The sequence below is a fragment of the Streptopelia decaocto genome (genome assembly GCF_964273445.1).
Source record: "Streptopelia decaocto genome assembly, chromosome: 27".
Classification (NCBI taxonomy): domain Eukaryota; kingdom Metazoa; phylum Chordata; class Aves; order Columbiformes; family Columbidae; genus Streptopelia; species Streptopelia decaocto.
In genome coordinates this window covers 1721484-1743419 of record NC_138682.1, presented here as the reverse complement: position 1 = coordinate 1743419, position 21936 = coordinate 1721484, and the positions used below count along the sequence as shown (strand labels likewise).

The 21936-nt window shown below is 57.3% G+C and overlaps 2 protein-coding genes across 2 annotated transcripts; both read right to left on the bottom strand.

Moving 5' to 3' along the window:
- Positions 1–803: 803 nt before the first annotated feature.
- GPD1 (glycerol-3-phosphate dehydrogenase 1) lies at positions 804–6668 on the bottom strand. Its single transcript, XM_082073454.1, has 8 exons — positions 6552–6668; positions 6255–6432; positions 5589–5729; positions 5125–5263; positions 4159–4271; positions 3264–3497; positions 2563–2669; positions 804–2298 (listed from the first exon to the last, which is right to left on the bottom strand). Exons 1-8 carry the CDS (start codon positions 6590–6592, stop codon positions 2202–2204), a joined length of 1050 nt encoding a protein of 349 aa, XP_081929580.1. The 5' UTR covers positions 6593–6668; the 3' UTR covers positions 804–2201.
- Positions 6669–7502: 834 nt separating this feature from the next.
- On the bottom strand, positions 7503–15999 carry SMARCD1 (SWI/SNF related BAF chromatin remodeling complex subunit D1). Its single transcript, XM_082073452.1, has 13 exons — positions 15814–15999; positions 15517–15701; positions 13324–13366; positions 13105–13227; positions 12132–12254; positions 11526–11642; positions 11096–11197; positions 10854–11015; positions 10649–10746; positions 10117–10252; positions 9650–9772; positions 9308–9409; positions 7503–9085 (listed from the first exon to the last, which is right to left on the bottom strand). The coding sequence occupies exons 1-13, from the start codon at positions 15976–15978 to the stop codon at positions 9032–9034; spliced, it is 1533 nt and encodes a 510-aa protein (XP_081929578.1). The 5' UTR covers positions 15979–15999; the 3' UTR covers positions 7503–9031.
- Between the last annotated feature and the right edge of the window lie 5937 nt (positions 16000–21936).

Genomic DNA, 21936 nt, shown 5'->3' with positions numbered 1-21936 from the left:
GGGCAGGTGCTGGTGTGAGTTTAGCCAGGGTGAGAGACTGCAACACGTCAAGGGAGAACTGAGACCCTCTCGCCTCTCTGAGCCTCGCGTCCAAGCACTTGAGCTGGGATTCCTGACGTGCTTCAAGACAAAGGGAATAAGAAGTTGTGCCAGCCCTGCAGGAACACGCTGGGCTTCCTTTATCCTCCTCCAGCCTCAATAAAGTCCCTCAGCAGAGGAAGCTGATGCTGGCTACTTTCTGTACGATAGCTCAGTGAAATTTAAAGGTCGTAGGGTGCCTAGTGAGAAAGCGTGTCTAATAAAAGGTACAGAAACAACTGCAGCGCCAGCAGATTAAATTCCCCTAGCAAGAGGCTGAGCGGAGGGCTAGGAGTCCTCAAAGGTCACACAGTATGAGATGCATTTCAAAGAAAGATGGGGACGAGGGAAAAGCAGCTGGGAAGAGATGAATAAAACAACGCGGCATGTCCAAAGAAGCCAAGACATCAGGGAAGGGGAGACCTGGGGTACGTGTGGCACAGTGGGGTCCTGGCCCAGCTCCTGCAGAGCTGGGATTCTGTACCCAGTCCAACATCACAATCCCAACCCTCTTTGGTCCCGCAGCCAAGCCTTGACACTGGAACTGCTGCTGGGAAAAGGCAAGAGGGACACTGTGGTGTGTTGTGACTGAGCAGGGACATTCCTGCTGGTTGTGGGACAGCACACGAGGGCGCCGAGCCATGACAGAGCCCCGTTCTGCGCCCTCAGCGAGCCCAGCAGCCACCAAACCAAAGACAATGATGCACTGGAGCCACAGAGCAAGGTGCGCGTCTCCACTCTCCTCTCTGAGTTTATTATTATTTTAAATGTTCGTGAAGTATACGGTGAGTCAGAGACACATTGGCACCGGGAGCCAGAACGGGGCTTGGACAGCGGGACCTGCAGCAGCTCGAGCCCGCCAGCCCAGCCAGGGATCAGTGACCCGCCGGACACGCTGGCCTGAGCAAACAGGAGCCGAGGGAGCCAACTCAGAGGCACGTGGTGCCCAGCCGGACAAGGGGCGAGTTTCAAAAGCACAGCGCAAGACCTCTGCCCCGTCCTGTGATGCTGGAGGCCTCCCTGTACTCACGTGTCCATGGCTGCCCCTTGTGCAGCTTCCAGACCCTCACAGGAGGGGCAGCGGGGAAAATGAAATGTGCAACCTGCATCCTCAGCTGCTAAAAAGCCACAGGTAGAAGCAAAGACCAGGCTGAGGCACAGACTGGAGCAAATGGCAAAAAGCTGCTGTGGATCATTCATCTAAAAGCAACGTGACCCTTTGTCAGGTGCGCTGCCAAGGGTCACGCTCTGCCAGCTGCTCAGAAGGACGTGGGGGCAGTTGGTCCCTGCGTTGCCAAAGCCAGAGGACAAACTGACAGGAGGGACAAAGGGCTGTTTGGGGATGGCCGGCGGGCATGGAATTAGCACAGGCAAATCCGTGACAACAGGGGAGTTCCCCAGGGGCCAGGTTTGATTATGAGAGCAAAAAAATCAAAGTAAAGTAAATAAAGTCTCACGGCGGGGCTGCCCGCGCACGTGAAGCGTTGGCTGTTCCGCTGGGCAGCGGCAGCTGGTGGCGCCTGGGGAAGCAGCACACGACAGGGTGGCAGAGAACACGATCTCCTGTGCTGGAGCTTCTTCAGAAGAAGAGCGATTCTCAGCCCCTTTGAAAGTCCGTAGGAGCTTCGCTCGCCCTGATGGAACCTGGCGGGGAACTGCGTCCTCTCCACGAGACACTTAAGCCCAAAGCGAGAGCAGCAAGCAGGAAAGGGCTGGTACCGCGCACGGTGGCCCCGTGGGGCTCAAAGCAAACTTGTGCTCACAGGCAGTGTCCCCTGCACAGCCTGTATCGAGCAGGGTGGCCTGGCAGAGTCCCTCCAAGAACCAAATCCATCACAGCAAGAGAAACTGAAGGGAGGAAGACGCTCGGACCCACTCAGGGCAGACCCGAGACAGCGGCAGAAGAGAAACGAGCCCTTTGAAGAGAGAGGGAGATCAGCAGGTACCTCTGCTCAGGCTGGCGGCGCCCAGGGCTGAGAAAAGGAACCTCTGCCCTTCCAGCACGCGGCAAAGGCTCCCGGAAAATCCGGACTCCTCGCAAAGCTGTAGCAGCAGCAGGCTGGTGCGGGCAGGAGCTCCCTGTTCATCCCGGCAGGATCCGTGGTTTGGCAGGCAGAGCCCACTTAGTTGTGCTCGGGGTGGTTCTGGAGACACTTGATGATATCGGTGACAGGTTTGCCCTCGTAGCAGATCTGGTACACGGCTGTGAAGAGCGGGAACCTGGGGGTGGATGAACAAAGTCAGCAGAGCTGGTAGGTCAGAGCGCCTCGATTCTGCTGTGACACGCAGGAGCCCCGGGCAGGGGGGACAGTGGATGGTGCCTCATCCGACAGGCCAGCCCTGCCCAGCTGGTTTGGTGCGGGCAGCACAGAGATTGACCCCAACAGCAGAGACATTTTGGGTGGGTTTCCCCTCCCACAGCAGCGGGAAAGATCCCAGCTGCACCCCAGAGGAGCAGCCAAGGGAGATGATGACAGCACTCACTTCTCCACGGCATTCTTCATTTTCAGGATGCGATGCAGCTCAGCAGCCGTCGCGGGACCCTGCAGCTTCTGCCCATTCAGCATCTCCTTCTCCAGCTGCTCAATAGTCTGAAAGAACCCAGCAGTGAGACAGTGAGGGAGCTGGACCCTGAAAACTCCACCTGCCATGAGCAGGGACATCTTCAGCAGCTCAGGGTGCTCAGAGCCCCGTCCAGCCTGGCCTGGGATGTCTCCAGGGATGCTTCATCCACCACCTCTCTGGCCAACCTGGGCCAGGCTCTCACCACCCTCAGGGCCAACAATTGCCTTTTATCCAGCCTGAATCTCCCTCTTTTAGTTTAAAACCATCACCCCTTGTCCTATCTCAACAGGCCCTGCTCAAAAGTCTGTCCCCATCTTTCTTCAGGCCCCTTTTAAGCACGGAAAGGCCGCACTAAGGTCTCCCCGGAGCTTCTCTTCCCAGCTGAACACCCCAACTCTCTCAGCCGTTCCTCCCCCAGAGCTGCTCCAGCCTCGCATCATTTCTGCGGCTCCTCTGGCCCCTCTCCAGCAGGTCCAGGTCTGTCCTGTGCTCAGGACCCCAGAGCTGGACGCGGTGCCCGGGGGGTCTCACAGAGCGGAGCAGAGGGGACAATCCCCTCCCTGCACCTGCTGCCCACGGGGCTGGGGACACAGCCCAGGGTATCAATGTGCTCCACTCACCTTCCCAGTCTTGGCAAAAGCCTCGGCCACCTTGCGGTTGCGGCCCCCGTAGCAGGTGGTGATGAGGTCAGCGACCCCGCAGCTCTCCAAGAAGGTGGAGGGGGTGACGGGGCCCTTACAGAAGAGTTTGGCGAAGCCGATCATCTCCATCAGCCCCAGACGGATCACAGCAGCCTTCGTGTTGTCACCGTAGCCGAGCCCATCACAGAAACCAGCCCCTACAGCCACAATGTTCTGAAAAACAGCAGCAGCGTGGAGGGATCTGTTCCCAACGGAGCTCAAGGCTTTGCTGTGTCCACGTGCTGCCTGTGTGATCCCAAGCGCGGCTCCTGCCTGTCCCTGCCTATGCCAGCGACCATCAGCCCTCCCAGCAGCTGAATCATAGAATCATATATGGTTGGAAAAGCCCCTCAAGCTCATGGACTCCAACCATTCCCCACCCCAGCACTGCCCCATGTCCTGAGAACCTCATGTCCGTCTGTCCAACCCTCCAGGGATGGTGACTCCAGCACTGCCCTGGGCAGCCTGTTCAATGCCCCACAGCCCTTTGGGGAAGAAATTGTTCCCAAATCCAACCTCAGCCTCCGCTGGTGCAACTTGAGGCCGTTTCCTCTGCTCCTGGCGCTTGTTCCTGGGGAGCAGAGCCCGACCCCCCTGGCTCCAAGCTCCTTTCAGGCAGTTCAGAGATCGGAAGGTCTCCCCTCAGCTCCTGTTCTCCAGCCCCGACACCCTGAGCAGGTCACATCCACAGTCTGGCCTTTGATCCAACGCTCTCAGCGCAAAATCCCACGGGGTTCATTCCACCGTCAGCCTCCTCCCCAGCGCTCCCCGCAGAGCTCTGCAGAACCACCAGCTCTAAGCGAGACCTTCGAACCGCGGTGATCAGCTCCCTCACCTTGAGAGCCCCGCAGATCTCGACGGTGTCGGCCTCCTGCACCACCGTCACGCGGAAGTTCGGCGTCTGCATCAGCTCCTTCAGTGTCAGCCCGTGCTGCGGGTTCTTGCAGCCTCATGAGACAAAGGGAGAGGAGGAAGATGATGGGGGTGACCCTGAGGCCGGACCGTGCTCTCCTGCCCCATGGTGCGTTCCTGCAGCACAGCCCTTGCAGAGGAACCTATTGCCCAACGGATGGACCTTGCTAAACATTTGCAGGTCCACAAAGTGCCAAGCACACATTGCCGGGTAAACGAGCAAGGTTCAACCTTGGAATTCGCAGGAGCTGGGGACAATCCCTCCTGCTTTGTCAAGCAAGACAGAACTGATATGCCCAGTAGATTAAAAGCATCTTTGGAGGTGGCAAATTTGGGTTTGGAGGCTGCTGTTCGCCCTGTTCCTGCAACGTCCTGCGTGAGAGCGTTTCTGTGCGCTCACGAAAGCCTGTTCTGCTCCCACCTCTGCGTGTTTGCTTTGCTTTAAAATACGCTTTGAATCCCGTAACTTCTAACCCAGCAAACCCTTCTGTTGGTTTTGGCTGCTGTGCCTGCGTTAGGAACAGTCACCAGATGAACTTTCAAGCGGCCCTGGTTGGTAAAAACATGAGATCCAGGTGAGCGACCCTGAAGCGCAAGGAAATGAAGGTAGGAACTCTATTTCCTAAAGGGTCTCTGACCATCCACCCCTTTTTACCTTCTGCTCAGAGTCTGTGCTGGTGAGAGCTGTTAGACACACAACTGTTCTTAGTGAAGCGAGCAAACACATCGTAAACCATGTGACTTAGTTCATCCAGCTCCTATGGAGCCTCGTGGCCGCTGCAGGGAAATAGGGCCGGCAGTAGCTCAAGCTGCACCGTGTTCACCCCTTTGCCTCGTCCTGCTCGTCAGAAACGAAGGCTGCTAACGAGGTGGGGTGTCGGCTCCTTACCGATGGTCGTTTCGCAGAACTTCTCGTCTGCCACTTCATTAGCGATGTTGGCCCCCATGAGGACACTCATCTCGATTCCCAGCTTTTCGTGGATGATGTCTGAGATCAGCCTGAGCCCGTCTGGTCCTTCATCCACCCCCTGGGGGACGAGCAGGGACAGAGTTGAGCACCTGCCCCCCCTGAGACGTGGCCCCACCTGCCCCGACCCCATCACCCCCTGCGCCGCGATGGTCCAACTCATCCCAACAACCCCAGTGCTCAGCTGCACCCGCCCCTCCCCACGCCCCGATCCCCGCACACCCTCACCCTTCTCCACCAAAACCCCTCAAAGACTTTGCCCCCCCTTCCCACCCTCCCCACAACCCTGGAGCCCCATTTCTGCCCCCAAACCCCAGGATTCCCTTTGCAGCCCCTCCAGGCCAGGCTGCTCCCAGTTAACCCCCCCGGCCCAGTGCTGCTCACACCTTGATGAGCGACATCCCGATTGCGTCTTTCTTCACGTGGCCCTTGAGCTGGTCGCAGACTTTGCCGATGAACTGATGGGGCACCACGAAGAGAAGGATGTCGGCCCCAGCACAGGCTTTCAGCAGGTCTGGCTCTGCCACCTGAGGAGAGCGGCACCGTCACAGCAGGGAGTTGTGTCCAAAGTTGTGCTGTGTGTCCTGAGCCCGGGACGGGGGGAGCAGGGGCTGGAGAGAAACTGCTGGGGGCTACAAAGTCACCGCAATGAGCTTCACATCCCAATGAGGGCTGGTGGGGAAGAGGGGCTGGTGTAGAGCCCGAGCTGCTCCCATCAACATGGTGCAGAGAACCGGGGTCATTCCGAGGAGCTCAGCGAGGGGCAGCCGGTCCCACACGCTCTCCACGTGCTGCGGTGGTGCCAGCTCCGTGGCAGCTCCGTGGCCTCAAGCCCAGGCTGCGGGATGCCAAAACGGGGGCAGCGGAGCAGCCAGGGCCGCAGCTCGGCCAAGCACAGATCAAGGTCACCAGGAGGGTGTCACCAAGTCCCCTGCAGCCCGGTGCATCCCCAGGACAGCCGGGCTCCGGCAGCTCCCAGCACGGTTATTTATTACCTCTCAGCACAGCCCGGCTGTCGGCGCCAGCAAAGGCCACGGCCGGGCCACACTCACCAAGTTGGGGGGCAGCTTGTGCCCTGGCAGGTATTTGACATTTTCATGCTCCGTGTTGATGATGTCGGTGAGGCGCCGGCCGCCCACCTCCTCCTCCAGCACCCACATGTTCACCTGGTTCTCGAAGGTGCTCAGCCGCGCCGCGTTGCTGCCGGCGATCTTGGCAATGGCCGAGCCCCTGCGTGGGCAGAGCGGAGCCGTGGGCACCAGCTCACTCGCACAGGTGTCCTGGTGAATCCCAGTACCGTGGGGCACCGGGGAGGACGGGACGCGGGTGCCCGGGCAGCGGGTGCTCACCAGTTCCCAGAGCCCACGATGCAAACCTTCTTGCCACCCATGGTGCGGGGAGCCGGGCAGTGCGCGGCGCTGAGCCCACGGCTGCTATTTCAAGGGCACTCGGAGCAGGGGCCGCCCCATCCCGCCTCCAGCTCCGCCTCGGCCCCGGGGAACGGGCACCGAGCCCTGGGGAACCGGGCACCGAGCCCTGGGGCAGCAGAGCCGCCCCTTGTTCCGGCGGCAGCAGCGCGGGGCCGTGCTGCGGCACAAACCGCTCCCCAAGGGAGACAACACAGATCCCAAACCCCAGCAGAGCCGGCAGGTGCGACTGCTGAGCTTCTCTTGCCCTTTTTCTGCATGTATTTTCCCTGCTTCCTAAGATTTGTTGGGTTTTTTTCCCCCTTGAGTAAGATGTGAATCACCTGGTTGCAGCTCCAGGTCACAACTCCTGCCCTAATCTCACAAATTGAAGCAGCAGATTTAAGCACTGCCCCTTCTTCTGTCCAGAGGATCCCTTTCTCTTGCAACCTGGAAAGCATGACACTTGTATTTCTATAAACAAGGCAGGATGAAGAGAGCAATGCCCCTTTTGTGTAGTTTTAAACCCTTATATGCAAACTTTTAACGTTTCCTCCCATGGGCCTGTAACCGGCTGTCACGGTTCCGTAAGGCAGCAAGTGCGGAAACTGGGCCATCCAGATCTTATCAGCAGCTCAACCACTGGATTCCCAGTTCTGCTCAAGTGACTTTCCTTACCACAAAAGCACTTTGCAAAGGCTCAGCAGGCTCTACAAGCTGAGATCCTTACAGTGAAAGGCTCTCTATAAAAGGACAAAACATGAAGAACATTTTCTCTCCGGTCTCTTAACTCAGCTGGCTTTGTCACATTGAAAAAAGGGAGGTGACAACCTTGTCCCTTCCCGGGCAAGTCCATGAAGTGTCATCCAGCAAGGAGGGAGGACGCAGGACACCTTCCTTCACAGGAGGCTTTTATTAAAACTGGGTGACGTCTACAAGGATACAGTACAAAAAAAAGTTTTGGTCCATGGCAAAAACCAGAATATTCCGTTAAGAAAAGCAGTTACTCTGCATCAGCTGTTTGCCTACGCAGCATCCTTCACGTGTGAGGACCCTGAGGAGCCAGGGGCTGCTTCACCAGCACCGAGACCGTCTCCCCAACGCCACAGAGGAGCCGTTTTGTAAGGGGGCAAAGAAGGGACGGTGAGTCTATTACTCACAGACATGTATAACACAGGCACATGGAGTAGGGCCACCCAGGCTCCCAAATTCATCACAACCACCCCAAAGCTGGGTGTAGGGATGAGGCGGTTTGTCAGTAACATGACGTTGCAGCTGTTCCAAGACAATCTGATCAACTTTGAGTCTGTTTGGGTTACAGTCCCGAGCAGAAATACTGAGATCAGGGTCAGAAGCCACTCGTAGCCCTGACCGCTAGTTCACTAGTAATTCATTACGTGAAGAGGCAGTTGGGCTGCTGCTCCTCACGGTAGATAAAAGCTACTTGTACATTCCTGAACCATGCTGGGCCTTAGGGCAGCCTCAGAACCTAAACTGGACTAAAAACCACAGGAGCTTCAGCACAGAAACACCTGTGAACTCGCGCATGCTTGGAGCTCCATCTGCTCCCCAGGACTGTCCCGTGACACCCTCAGATTCACACCAAGGAGCCTCTGGTCCCCACAAGTGACACAGGACAAGCGTCCCAAAGGAATGAGCCCACAATGCACGATTGCGCCGGGCAGCTGCTGCTACAGGGAAAAGAAGGACGTGAGTGACTTGCTGGAACCGCAAGTGTCAGTCTTGTGAAGCACAGACAAGTCCCAGCGCTCCGGTGCTTCCACGTCCCAGCAGGAAGCTCATGTCCCCTGTGATCCCAGCAGGGATCTGTCAAAGAACACAAAGGGAAAGAGGGAGAAGGGAAGAAGCGATTCTCTACACAGTCCAGTAACTTCTTCAAGGAGAGTGACCCGTGAGGCAGCCCGGTGCAGCAGCGAAGGAGGGCAGGGAGGTATGTCAGCTCGCGGCATCCTGCCCACGGCTCCTTGCTGTGAAACGAGGCGGGGAGGAGACCGGCCACAGAACTGCCCCCTTAGCGCAGATCCAGGTCTCACGTGTGCCACCAGTTGGGGAAGAACAGGCTGTGGTTTCTGAATGTGAGAAAGGCTCCAAGTCAGCGGTCGTACTGGCTACGGGGACACTACGGGCAACGCGGAGTCACAGGGAGGCTCTCGGAAGCCTTGCGGCTGACAAGGCAACAGTCAGGAAGAAAACCAGGTAGAAATGTGTGTTTGTTGGAGCCTGTCTGCTTGTCACACTCCAGAAGATCCCAGGTGTCCTGGAGCTGCCCCAAGAGGGACAATGCCAGGATGAATAACGATGGTCTCGCTGCCGGAGTGGGATTGTGTGAGCCTGAACAGCGAACTCTGCAGCGGTCTCCACAAATACCGCGATGCCTTCTGGCCCGGGAGGAGCCGAGCAGCCTATGTGTTACGGATTCCCAGCGCCTGCTCCAGCTCCTGCCGCCTCTGCTGCACCTGCGAGAGAAGCCAGAGCCGCAGCGTTAACATCCTGGGTGCTGCAGCACCACAGCATCCCCGTGACCCAGCTGGAAAGCGGGGGGGGCCTCAAACTAGAACCAAGATGCATCGGCAGTGTCCACAAGTGACACTTGGCACTGCCACTTTCCACATCAGCAAGGAGAGACAGGTACCCTGAGCCACCTGGGTGGAGAGGGACCCCAGCTCGGGGCCGCTCACCTTGGAGTAGAAGTATCTGCAGACTGCTTCCTGCGCCCACGGCTGGAAGTAGAACTCAGCTCTGCGCTCCTCTTCAGGATTCCCAACAACGTCAGTCATTGTCTGCAGAGCACAAAGGACAAAAGAGCTCAGGGAGTGCAGCAGCTCCGGCTGCGCTGAGCAAACCCACGCTCACTCCCCCTTCCTCAAAAAGGGTCGGTACAGTCAGGTCAGGTTCTTGCGCTCGACTCCAATTCCAGCCCTGCTCTCTGAGCAGGAAATTGCCTCCCTCTCTGTGGGAGCTGGTTATAATGAGGGAAGCGTGTGACTGGATCCACCTTCCACACAAGACAAAGCTTTTACCTTTAAATCTCGGCACTGGGACTGGAGCCAGTCGTTGATGAAGCCCTGAGGATCTCGGGCAAAGCTCAGCATGAACTCACGCTGCGTCTTCAGCTGGTTAATTGTCTCTATTGTTTCATGAATCTGAAGGAGATAAGCAAAGCAACTAAACTGCTGAATAGGGGAAAAAGTCAGCCAGAAACATCGGGAGACCAAACACACAAAGGCAAATTCTTATACTCCCTGTTTGACTCATACCCGTCAGAGGTGATCTGCAATTCCCACTTTCCTGCTCTAAATATTACCAGTTTTCCCACTCACCATTTGCTTCCAGGTAAAGGCACCTGTTTTCACGCGTGGCTGACCCCACTCCAGCTTCCAAATGCACGAGAGAGCAAAGCTGAACTGTCCTGTTCAGGGCTCATCTGCTCCAGAAACACTTTCCCACCCAGCACGAGGAGGGAGCAGAACGGAGGAGCAATTCCTACCTTGTTATCCAGAGCAGCAATTTCCTGCTGACTGGCTGTGGAGAGCAGAAAAGAATTCATCTGAGTTTTCAAGGTATCGTCCACTTCCACGTCGATGTCATAGCAGGCTGTTTTCTTCTGGTCGTTTGGGTCCACACTAGGGATAGCCACAAAACAAGTCAAAATAAGCGAGTAGCTCAAGAAAGCACCAAATTGTGGCTCCTCTAGGGTGACATAGAGCAGGGACAAGTCAGGCTGGTGTGAGCGTCAGCTCTGCCACCAAGCAGCGATGGCTTTGCAGCACAAGCGGTCGCTCCGAGCAGATTTCTATCTAGAGATGTGTAACGCAAGGGACAGCACGACCGTGGGAGCGCCCTGTGACAACGGAACGCGGTAAACACAAGAGGCGGCTGTTCTCGTGCACTGAAACAATCACAGGCAACGCACAAACCGCTGCTCAAGATCAGAAGATGTTACATCGTTTTCCTGCGCCAGCATCATTCCATCCCTCCCACTCTTTTGAGAAATACCAAGTCAAGCGGCCCAGTCTCACCTGATGACGTGATTAATGATGATCGGTTCTGGGGGCATAAGCAAGGCGTGAAGTCTTTGTGGGATTTCGGAGAACTTCATCCGCTGAGATTCAAATATCTGCGACAGAAACACAGGGCTAAGGAAGGGAGCGGGAGCTCAGCACCAGCGATCGCCGGCTGCTGACAAAGAAAACCCCAAACAGTCGCTTGTTCAGCCGCCGTTACCTGCTGCAGGTATTTGTCGCAGATGACGTACTCCCGCTCGTGGGGATCCTGCAGCTTGTGGGTCTTGATGTATTGCCACAAGGCCTGGATGATCACTGGCCGGGTCTGAGTGTGAATCCCCAGCAGACGAGCCAAGCGGGGATCCAGTTTGAACTGGGGAGGCTGAACCAAGAAGCACAGTGAGGTGAGGCAGCCGCACACGCCGCCAGCAGCACACGCTGTGCGCCGCCACCGCGTCTCACCTGGTAATCCAGCATCAGGAGGACGGTACAGCGCACGTTGACGTCCCCCGGCCTCTTCACCTGGAAGCCATCTGTCTCCTGAGTCGTAGCTGTTCTGTGCCACTGAACAGGAGAGGCCGTTTAGAAGCACCCATGGGCTTGGTTCTCCTTGCTCCTGCTGCTTGGCACCCACAAGATGGCCAGTAAATCCCACCCACCTTGAGAACATTCACCTTATTCCCGCTTACAGCTTGAAACAAGAGTTAATACATTTGTTCAAAGCCCTGGCGAGTCAAAGGAAAAGCCAAGATAAGAACTAAAGAGCTCCTGGCTCCCAGAAACTTGTTCAGGCCTCAAGCATCCCCAAATCTCAAGCTACACATGATATTTCAACCCTGTCTGCTGGAACACCAACCCATTTTTAGAGGTAACGCAGCAAAAAGAAGCTCACCTCTACCAGGTGATTGTCAGGGCCATACAGGTCTTTATCAAGTTCAATGACCAGAGATTTAAAGAAGGATGAGAACTTTCTTTTCTGCTTGGTGGCATCATACTTGGACAGAGCAGACTGCAAGCAACACAGGAAGGAAAAGCGTTAGGACAACGAGTCTCAGCACTCAAGCGCAACCACTGTGCACAACAGCGTTCCTTCAAGTTCCGAACACCTACGTTCACCAACACGTGCTTGAAAATTGAGTTCCAAGTCAGAAAGTGAAAGACTGGAGGTGAAGACGAGCTTGCGGGTATTAAATCACTCAGCGGTTACGCACAGCGCGAGTGTCCTGGTTCTTAGTGCCAGGGGACACACGCGCCACTGAGCTGCTCTCACCATTTATTCTTAAAGCTACAAGAACTTTGTATAACTCATGTCCTGCCACAGGGACACCCAGCGCTCTCCAAATTGGGCTCTCGGTCTCTTCACCATCAGACTCCTTGGGAAACAGAGATGAAGGAGGATATCAAGCCCTTAGCTACAGCCTCAGACACTAAGAAACTGGTTTCATCGCCAATTCCAGATCCATAAAGTCACCTCTGTGGTTGGGTATGTCACACTTACATCTTCCAGCAGCCGTCCCTCCACCCGCAGCTCCCAGGAGGCGACTGTTCCTTCGCCGTCCTCTGCGTCTGACTTGGCTGGATTGAAGGTATTGGAGATAAAAATACGCAGCTTTCGTTTTTGCTGAGAGAAAAAGCATCAGCTCAATGTTAATTCTGAAATAAAGGGCTAAGTATCCTGCAGCTGCCTCCTATTCCCCCTCTCCCAGGGCAAGGAGTTGAGAGAAGGGAATGGAGCTGGTGAGGGGCACAAGTGTGATGGAGCGGCTGAGGGACCTGGGGGGTTCAGCTGGAGAACAGGAGCTGAGGGGAGACCTTCTGATCTCTGAACTGCCTGAAAGGAGCTTGGAGCCAGGGGGGGTCGGGCTCTGCTCCCCAGGAACAAGCGCCAGGAGCAGAGGAAACGGCCTCAAGTTGCACCAGGGGAGGTTGAGGTTGGATTTAGGAACAATTTCTTCCCCAAAGGGCTGTGGGGCATTGAACAGGCTGCCCAGGGCAGTGCTGGAGCCAGGGGGGGTCGGGCTCTGCTCCCCAGGAACAAGCGCCAGGAGCAGAGGAAACGGCCTCAAGTTGCACCAGGGGAGGTTGAGGTTGGATTTAGGAACAATTTCTTCCCCAAAGGGCTGTGGGGCATTGAACAGGCTGCCCAGGGCAGTGCTGGAGTCACCATTCCTGGAGGGTTGGACAGACGGACATGAGGTTCTCAGGACATGGGGCAGGGACAGGGGTGGAGGATGCTTGGACTCGATGATCTTGAGGGGCTTTTCAAACCAAAATGATTCTGTGATTCTTTGAAAGAGGCATTTCTGGTTCCACTCCTTGGTCAAGTCTGGAGGATTATAATTTCTGATACGCCACGTGTACAGGGACACAGCCCGAGCTTCAGTACCCTCCTGCTGTTGTCAGTAAAGCGGGAGCCTCCAAACTTCAGTTACGGTAACTACAAACTACGATAACTACAACCAACCTCCTACCTTAATGGGTCGCTTCAAAGCCTCCTGGATATCCAAGCGTTTCCTCATGATCGTCTGGTCCAATTTCCTTTCAAAAGCCAACAAGTCCATGTAGGCCTGAGACTCGGGTACAAGTTCACGAATCTACAGCCAAGCAAGAACGCAAATCACCGTCAGCACAGCCAACGCTTCCCCGGCTCCCTCGTACCGACAGCGGCTGCCGCTGCCCGCACCACTCACCCGCTGAGGTAGAATTTTGTCAGCCATCTTCTTCTTTTTAGCGCTGTTAGGGAAGAAAACGCACACAGAGGTGTTAAAATGGCAACTGCTTTGTGCAAATTAACTGTAGGCGTTTGCTCAGACGCTGGGTTATTCCCCGGTTTGGTGCTGCGGGATGCTGCTCTTGGGCTCTCGTTTTCAGGGATGCTCGTTGTCACTGCGGAGCTGACAGAGCCACAGCAGCGTGACCACCCCGACGTGTCACAGCCCCTGCGAGAGCTCGGAGAGCCGGGTTACGCCAAGTTGGAAAGGGCGTGCTGGCACAACGCCGAAACAAAGCGACTCGCCGGCCTCAATTAGCTTTAGATTGACTCTGTGAGGAGATGCATTTTAAATCAAGGGATGAATGACCAGGGTTACTGCAGCATCATGTTATACTGCCAGAAATGTCAAGCTGCTCTTGTCTAACTGCTGTGTGTTGCACTTTCACCCGCTGGAAGCTCCCAGAGGAGCGTCCCAGGAAAGGTGATGTCCCTTTCAGCACCCATGAGGAGCCAGGAGCAGCCCAAGCGTGGCATGGAGCCCAAGAGAACAGCTCTGCCCGCTCAGCACTGCTGGCCGGTTACACGGAGCTGGCACCTGACGCTGCCCCAAGCCCAGTACAGACCCCGATTCAGCCAGGACTTACCGCTCGGTCTATGATTTTGGGGTACTGCCCACCCCCCAAACCCGTGTCTCCCCATGGGGCCCAGGGGACAGACACACAACGTGTCTGTGTCCCAGCCTGGGGGTGACCCCAGATGCCCCGAGCCACTCCAGCGCCCAGAGACGCCCCAAGACATCCCTGCTCTCCAGGGACGTCCCTGCTCCCCAGGATGTCACCATTGCTCAGCAATGTCCCCACTCCCCAGGTGTCCCTGTTGCCCACAGACACCCCCACTCCCTGGGATGTCCCCATTGCCCAGGAGTGTTGCCATCACCCAGGATGTCCCTGCCACCCAGGGATGTCCTCATTGCCCTGGGATGTCACCAATTGCTCAGGAATGTCCCCACTTCCTGAGTGCCCCTGTTGCCCACAGATGTCCCCATTGCCCAGGGATGTCACCACTGCCCAGGGATGTCACCACTGCCCAGGGATGTCCCTGACTGACCCAGGATGCCACCCACTGCCCAGAGATGCCCCAAGATGTCCCAGCTCCCCAGGATGTCCCCACTCCGCAGGTGTCCTTGTTACCCACAGATGTCCCGACTTCCTGGGATGTCCCCATTGCCCAGGATGTCCACTGCTGCCCAGGGATGTCCCCACTGTCTCGGGATGTCACCTATTGCTCAGGAATGTCCCCACTCCCTGGGTGTCCCTGCTGCCCATGGATATCCCCACTCTCTGAGATGCCCCTGTTGCCCAGGATGTCCCTGCCACCCAGCGACACCCCTGCTCCCCGGAATGTCCCCTGCTGCCCAGAAATGTCCCCACTGTCCAGGGATGCCACTGCTGCCCCACCATGTCACCCATTGCCCAGGGATGTGCCCGCTGCCCAGGTGTCCCTGATGCCCATGGATGTCCCCGTTGCCCAGGATGTCCCTGCCGCCCAGTGACGTTCCTGCTCCCCGGGATGTCCCCCACTGTCCTGGGATGCCACCGTTGCCCAAGGATGTCCCCACTGCCCAGGGATGTCCCCCCTCTTGGGGATGTCCCCACTGCCCAGGGATGCCCCCACTGCCCAGGGATGTCCCCACTGCCCAGGGATGTCTCCCCCCTTGGGGATGTCCCCCCTCTTGGGGATGTCCCCACTGCCCAGGGATGTCCCCACTGCCCAGGGATGTCCCCACTGCCCAGGGATGTCTCCCCCCTTGGGGATGTCCCCCCTCTTGGGGATGTCCCCACTGCCCAGGGATGTCCCCACTGCCCAGGGATGTCCCCACTGCCCAGGGATGCCCCCACCCTTGGGGATGTCCCCACTGCCCAGGGATGCCCCCACCCTTGGGGATGTCCCCATTGCCCAGGGATGTCCCCACTGCCCAGGGATGTCCCCACTGCCCAGGGATGTCCCCACTGCCCAGGGATGTCCCCACTGCCCAGGGATGTCTCCACCCCCCGGGATGTCCCCACTGCCCAGGGATGTCTCCCCCCTTGGGGATGTCCCCGCTGCCCAGGGATGTCCCCGCTGCCCAGGGATGCCCCGGGCTGTCCCCAGCCCGCGATGCGGCCCTTACTTGTGGTTGCGGTTGGGCACGGGCTGCGGCTGCACCTGCTGGAGCTGCTGCGGCGCCGGCCGCTTGCGGGCCTGGTCCAGGCCGGGCTGCGCCATCCCGGGCCGCACCGCGGGGCTCCCGTAGCCGGGCGGGCCCATGGCCGGGCCCTGCGGCGCCAGCCGGCTGCCCGGCAACATCCCGGGGCGCTGCGGAGAGAAGCACAGCGCTCCAGCGCCCGCCGGGAGGGGCCGGCCCGGCCCCGGCCCCGCCGCCCCCGCTCCCGCCCGCCCCGCCCCGCCGGCCCCTCCTCCGCCTCACCGGGTAGGCGGCTCCCGGCAGCGGGGAGCGGTACAGGCCCTGGCCGGGAGCCGGGCCCATGCGCACCGGCCCGCCCGGGGTGCCCGGGCCCAGCGCGGCGGCCCCGGCAGCGGCGGCCCCGCCGGCGCTGGGAGTGACCGACTGGAATCCCGCCCGCGCCGCCATCTTCTCCAGCACAAAGGGGAGCGGGCCGGAACCGGAAGTTGGTCATAGAGAGCCCGCGCAGGTGCTGCGCTAGAGAGGCCCCGCCCACAACCGGCGCCCTCTGCCGGGGTGGAAGCGCACGCTGGGGGGTGCGGCGGGGAGCGGGTTTTCACAGAATTACAGATGGTTTGGGCTGGAGGGACCTTCAAATGTCACCTTATGCCATGAGCAGGGACATCTTCAGCAGCTCAGGGTGCTCAGAGCCCCGTCCAGCCTGGCCTGGGATGTCTCCAGGGTCGCTTCATCCACCACCTCTCTGGCCAACCTGGGCCAGGCTCTCACCGCCCTCAGGGACAACAATTGCCTTTTATCCAGCCTGAATCTCCCTCTTTTAGTTTAAAACCATCACCCCTTGTCCTATCACAACAGGCCCTGCTCAAAAGTCTGTCCCCATCCTTCGATGGGTCCTGGGGGTGCGGGGGCTGTGTGAGTTGTTTTTGGGGTGCAGGGGCTGTGTGAGTTGTTTTTGGGGTGCAGGGCCCTGGGGACAATGTTCCTGGGGAGCCCAGCAGGACGCAAAGGCCGTGGGGGGGTGTTGGGAACACGGTGGGAGAGGCTGCAGGTGCGCTGGGGGCTCTGATCCGCAAAACCACCTGCAGGAGGATTTGCAGCTCCCCGAATCCCCCCCAGCAGCCATGGGGCTGCATCCGGGTGTGTCAGGGACTCGTCGCCTCCCTCAGCGGACGCCGCATCCTGCTCTGCGGTCCTGGTTCCCAGCGCAGCCCTCGGGGTCGAGGAGGGCTGGGGCGTCAGCCCTGGTGAAGGGACTTGAGCACAAGCCCTATGGGGAGAGGCTGAGGGAGCTGGGCTTGTTTAGTCTGGAGAAGAGGAGGCTTAGAGCTGAGCTCAGCACTCTCTAGAACTACCTGAAGGGCAGTTCCAGCCAGGGGGGGATTGGGCTCTTCTCCCAGGCATCAGCAATAGGACAAGGGGCCATGGGCTTCAACTCTGCCAGGGGAAATTGAGGCTGGAGATTAGAAAGCAATTCTGTGCAGAGAGTGGTCAGGCATTGGAATGGCTGCCCAGGGAGGTGCTGGACTCACCGTCCTGGAGGTTTTGAAACTGAGATTGGACATGGCGCTTAGTGCCATGATCTAGTCAATGGACTGGAGCTGGACCAAGGGTTGGACTTGATGGTCTCTGAGGGCTTTTCCAACCCAGTCGATTCTGTGATTCTGTGATTCTGTGCTCACCGGGCCACAACTGAGCATTTGTGGGTATAAATACGTGCCTGTTGTAGGAGATGCTGCTCCTGAGGCCTCGTCTGCTCAGGGATGTGCTGGGGAAGCGGCTTCGCCTGCCCCAGGGTGAAGATGCAGCACTAACGCCTCCCACCAGAACCACCGTCCTTAACACCAAAAGAAACAAACCCCTGGGGGCACAAATGGACATGAGTGGAGTCAGTTTGTTCAGATTTAGGCTGAGCACCCACGAAGATGGTTCCTGTCTCCCTTGACAGTGACTTGGGTTGCTACAGCAAGCACGATGCTAGAATTAAAGGCCACTTTCTGCAAGTATTAGCATTAAGTTCGCTATTCCCCGGAGCACTTACCCTTGGAGATAAAAAGGGACGCGAATCCAGCCAGCATTAATCCATGAGCAGCCACACCACAAGTATTAATTAAGCAATTAATGACCATCATGGGTCCTTTTGGAGGCTGTTCTGAGGAGCGAGTGGCGTTGGTGACTGAGCAAAGAAGTGGGGATGTGTTGGCACCTTTTCTGCCAGATACGGCAGTTCCTGATGAAAAACACAAAGCTTTGAGCGCGGCTGTTAACTGTTGTCTCAGCATCCATGTGTCCGTGCAGTTAATTTAATGCCACCTCCGACAGGCTTGGCGCCCGGCAGCCTGATGAAATATTCATGGGGAGGAATAGCGGTGGAACTTATCTGCTCTGTATTGTTCAGATGCGACTTGGACTGAGCCTGAAAGCCTGGCAGGAGCTTTTGGGCAGGCGGGCAAGCTGCCTGGCTCCGGGGGGGACACACGAAGCGCGGTGGGGTGACAGAAAGCAAGGGCTGCCCTGAGAAGTGGGGAGAGGGAGGTGAGACCTGGGGAGCTGCTCAGCTTGTGCAGGGAGCAGGTGAGTGACAGGGTCTGGAGAGACCCCGTATCACTAGAGAGCAGCCCTGGGGAGATTTGGGGCTCTGGGGGTCATAGATGGGACGTGAGTCGGCAACGTGCGCTGGCACCAGCTCAGTGGTACCCTGGGCTGCATCCCCAGCCCCGTGGGCAGCAGGTGCAGGGAGGGGATTGTCCCCTCTGCTCCGCTCTGTGAGACCCCCCGGGCACCGCGTCCAGCTCTGGGGTCCTGAGCACAGGACAGACCTGGACCTGCTGGAGAGGGGCCAGAGGAGCCGCAGAAATGATGCGAGGCTGGAGCAGCTCTGGGGGAGGAACGGCTGAGAGAGTTGGGGTGTTCAGCTGGGAAGAGAAGCTCCGGGGAGACCTTAGTGTGGCCTTTCCAGACTTAAAATGGGCTTAAAGAAAGATGGGGACAGACTTTTGAGCAGGGCCTGTTGCGATAGGACAAGGGGTGATGGTTTTAAACTAAAAGAGAGGAGATTCAGGCTGGATAAAAGGCAATTGTTGGCCCTGAGGGTGGTGAGAGCCTGGCCCAGGTTGGCCAGAGAGGGGGTGGATGAACCATCCCTGGAGACATCCCAGGCCAGGCTGGACGGGGCTCTGAGCACCCTGAGCTGCTGAAGATGTCCCTGCTCATGGCAGGGGTGGCACTGGGGGAGCTGGGGAGGTCCCTTCAACCCAAATCCTTCTCTGATTCTATGAGAGCGACCTCAGGGCTCTGTCCCCAGGGACACTCTCTAACCCGTCCTCTTTGTCCCCTTGTACCAGCCACATTTTGTAAGAAACACAGGCATAAAATACCCCCGTTTTCCCTGGCGCAGTGTCTCCTTACACTTGTCCTTTCTCCTTTCCTCTGCCCTGAGGGTTTGGTTGCTTCACTCCTCCCAGTGGAAACGGTTTGTGAAACGCTACCCCGTGCACCTTCATTTTCCTGCACCTGCAGCTCCGCTGAAACCTCCATCCCCACCCAGTGTGGCGCTGGCTCCAGGCAGCCCAACAGCATCCAGGACTGTGTAATTATATCTCAGCGCCTGTTTCTGCTGGCAGCGGTAGCAGCGAGCAAGTGGTATCTGGGAGTTATTGCCAGGGAGAAGAGGTGATGCTATCTCCGCCGTGGCTCTATGCGCGTTGCATGATGAATCCTCGCTCCGTAGGGTTCCAGCAGCCGCACGATCCGCACGGTGAACACAGCGCTGTGCGAGCAGGTGCTTCCCAGTATCTCGGGCTGAGGTGTATCACAGCCCGTCCTCACGTGGATCGTCAGAGATGCTTCCTGTGAAATGTAATTAACTCCCTGTCTTGTGCACAGCGTGAGCCTCGCGCTGCGGAGTGAGACGTGGATGTACACACGCTGCCTGCAGCGCACACACAGAACCACAGAATCATTGTGGTTGGAAGAGACCCTGAAGATCACGAGTTCAACCAGAACCTTAATCTAGGACTAAACCTTTTCCCTGAGACATCTCTGCCTGTCCAACCCTCCAGGGATGGCGACTCCAGCACTGCCCTGGGCAGCCTGTTCAATGCCCCACAGCCCTTTGGGGAAGAAATTGTTCCCCAGATCCAACCTCGACCTTTTCTGGTGCAACTTGAGCCTGATAATGTGCAGCTTTTCCACTTCACATCCCAGAGCTGCTCCCGCTGATGTCCTGTCTGGCTTCCCCACGGGCTGTGCAGCTTTGGGGCGCAGACGCCTCCCTGGCCGCGCGTTCCAGGCTCACAAACCGGCAGCAGAAACCTCGGCTGTGACAGCTGGAGGGGCCGAGCTGCTCCCAGCACAGCCTGGCAGGTTAATGGGGAGCTGTGGAAGAGATTAGAGCTTGCAGAGCCGGGGTCACCGCCTGCCCCCTGCACCGGGAGCTGCTGTGGGTGGAGGGAGCGACACCATCAGCTGCTCCGGCTACTCACAGTGCCTGCCCGCAATTAATTTAGGTTCATTAACTCCCTTCTGGGCTCAGCTATATTATCTCGTTCCTATTCAAAGCCCACCCTGTGGCCTTTGTAGCACCAGCTCTGGCAGGGAAGGACCAGAATAGCAGTCAGACCGTTCTGCTTTAAATGCAAAACACCCGTCTGCCATTTCCAGGAGCAACAGGGACGTGGCCGGAGCCAAGTGACCAGCGGGAGTTTGGCATTTCAGTCTTCCCTCCCCACTCACTATTATTCAGCCCCCATGGGGTCCAGAGGGCTTTTTTTGGATGCCCAGCGTTGCATCTGGCGGGTTACTTTTGCTCTTTTGTCGCTGGGCAATTTTAGGACACAAAAGCGTGTTTGCAGACGGTGCGAGCTCCGTTAAATTCAAACCAGGCGATGGTCACGCTGGTGACTCGTTTCTGCTGAATCTCCCGCGTCCGTCCCAAAGCACAGAGGTGTTCAGTCATTAGCAGCTGTGCGGATGCTCATTCTCCTCCTGCTTGAGATCAAAAACCAGCTCCCACCCTCCCAAAATGTTCCTTTAACGTGGCTCCGTTCCCCATCCGCTTGGTGTTGCTGGATTTGTGTGCACATTGAGACAGGACTGGAAGTCTGGAGCGGAGCTTTATGCTCCCCCCTTCCTTTCGCGTTTGGCTCCGGGATTTCGGTGCCACCTTCAAGAACACCCCGAGCTGCCACCGTCCCCACCGGCACCTCCTTGGGGACCATTTCCCGCAGCTCAGCGAGAGAGAAAAGCTCAGCGTTCGGAGTTTATATCATTCTTTATATCACCGTTAAGAGTAGCAGGTATTGATGTACAATGCATCTGTCATCGTATTGTGCTTCCTATGAAAATGTGTGTACATAGTACAGATACCAGAGAGAATTCAACACTTTATACACTTGAAGGCATTCAGAGATCAGTAACAGAAAAAAAGAATGGCACAAGAACAAGGCCTAAATGCTTCTAGATGGGTATCTACACTGGTATGATGCATATATAGAGATATATATATATATGTACACATATATATATAGTCATATATATTATATATAAGAAATATAAAATGCGGATGACATAATAGAAACAAACGCAAAAGTGTATGGGTCAACAGGTGAGCGTCAAGGTGAAATCCCAGCCCCATCTTTAAAAGCTTGAATGGGAAAGAGAAAGGAAGAAAATAAATAAATGAAACGCAATGAAACATTAGGAGAAATCCATAAGAAAATTTATGGATGTGGCCGACCCGTTATCTTTGGGTGATCGCTGGATACAAAGGACTGACCCCCAGTTCCTAATTTTGGTCAGGAAGCAAATAATAATAACAATAATAATAATAATGACAATCATCAAACCAAAACCGCCGTTTGGAAAGAATAATCACTAAAAAGACTTATTGCAAAAGCTCTTAAAGATAAGTAGCACTTCGGCCCTGGGAGGGATCTGGCTTGACGTGTGGGGCCTGGGGGGCTGGGGCCGGGGGGGCCAATTTCCACTGACCCCAGAGCGAAATGTTGCGGCGCTTGCGGGCGCGGGGGGCGGAGACGGGGCTGGTGCCGGACCCCGCGTGCCGGGAGGGGACGGTGACGGGGGGAGCAGCGGCCGCCCCAGGGCAGGAGCCAGCGGGTGGTTCCTGGGGGCAGCTGCTGCTTCAGCGGGGGGTTCAGTGTGGGGGGAACCTACGGCCCCGTGGACCAGAGCACCCTGTGCCATGGGGGGTCCCTCAACCTCCCAACCCTCACGGGGCTGGGGCTCCTGTGGCGAAGCGGGGCCGCGGGGCTGTCCCTCGTGGTGGCCCTGGCCGAGCTGCGCTGGTGGCCGCAGCCAAATTAGGGGCCCGGAGCTTTCCTTCCGCCTTTCTCCCCGAGAATGGCTGTTTTTGGGGGCCGCACGGGGAACCCCAGGTTCCCTGGGGAC